Source organism: Odontomachus brunneus, unplaced genomic scaffold, assembly GCF_010583005.1.
Source record: "Odontomachus brunneus isolate Ranch 3 - 2012 unplaced genomic scaffold, Obru_v1 Obru_scaffold_034, whole genome shotgun sequence".
Taxonomy (NCBI): domain Eukaryota; kingdom Metazoa; phylum Arthropoda; class Insecta; order Hymenoptera; family Formicidae; genus Odontomachus; species Odontomachus brunneus.
Genome location: NW_022639484.1, coordinates 2332478 through 2333245, shown reverse-complemented (window position 1 = coordinate 2333245; position 768 = coordinate 2332478). Strand labels below are relative to the sequence as shown.

General features: G+C 29.8%; 1 protein-coding gene across 1 annotated transcript in view; it reads left to right on the top strand.

The window, feature by feature from the left end:
* Window positions 1-166: 166 nt before the first annotated feature.
* LOC116843611 overlaps window positions 167-768 on the top strand; it is a 4302-nt gene continuing 3700 nt past the window's right edge. The window contains exons 1-2 of the mRNA XM_032814146.1: window positions 167-171; window positions 409-551. Of these exons, the coding sequence (XP_032670037.1) occupies window positions 167-171; window positions 409-551 (148 nt within the window). The remainder of the gene's footprint in view (window positions 172-408; window positions 552-768) is intronic.

Here is a 768-nt window from a genome sequence, read left to right as displayed (position 1 = left end):
GTTATAGGTCGTAAATTTATTATTGTAGAGGAACTTTATAATAATCCATGCAGTTCTACCCATTTTGATATATTCAAAGTAACAAAATTATCTAATCTTCAAGTGTGGCCTCTGCATAAAATTAATCATAAATTTCTCAAGTTGCCGTGTAAAGAAAAAGAGTACTATGCGGTGATACCGCTCCTAAACACAACAGATTGATAACATAGTAAAAAGATAAATTGAAAATTACGCGCTACATTTTTATATTCTCAATTTTTACTATTGGAATATTATGTTTCGATTTCTAATATTGTCTTTTCTTAAAATATAATTATTAATTATGTTTACACATATGTTTATTAAATGACTACAAGTTATAAATTTTTCGTACAATAAAATACTAGTACAATAATTTCTATGTTAGAGGAAGATACAATGTGCAGTCGGGGATTCGTGGTCGCGGAATTTTCCGATGGGATTCAGGTTATACCAAAAATATGGCTTCAAAGTGGAGATGTATGTAAATATCCGTCACATTATAAAATGGATAAAAGAATTAAAAAAGCAATAGAAATGGAGGAAGTACCGAATGTTGATTGGACTTCGCATAAAATTATACGGACATTTGGCGAATATTGTAAGTATTTCAATTGCAAATGGATAGAATTTTACATTACAGTCTCAGTATATAACATGTTCATTAGTATTGATGTATTTATAACGCATTTTCAGCGTCTGTACAAAAAGCTAAGGAGAAAGCGGAAAGGGCCATTTATACATCAGACA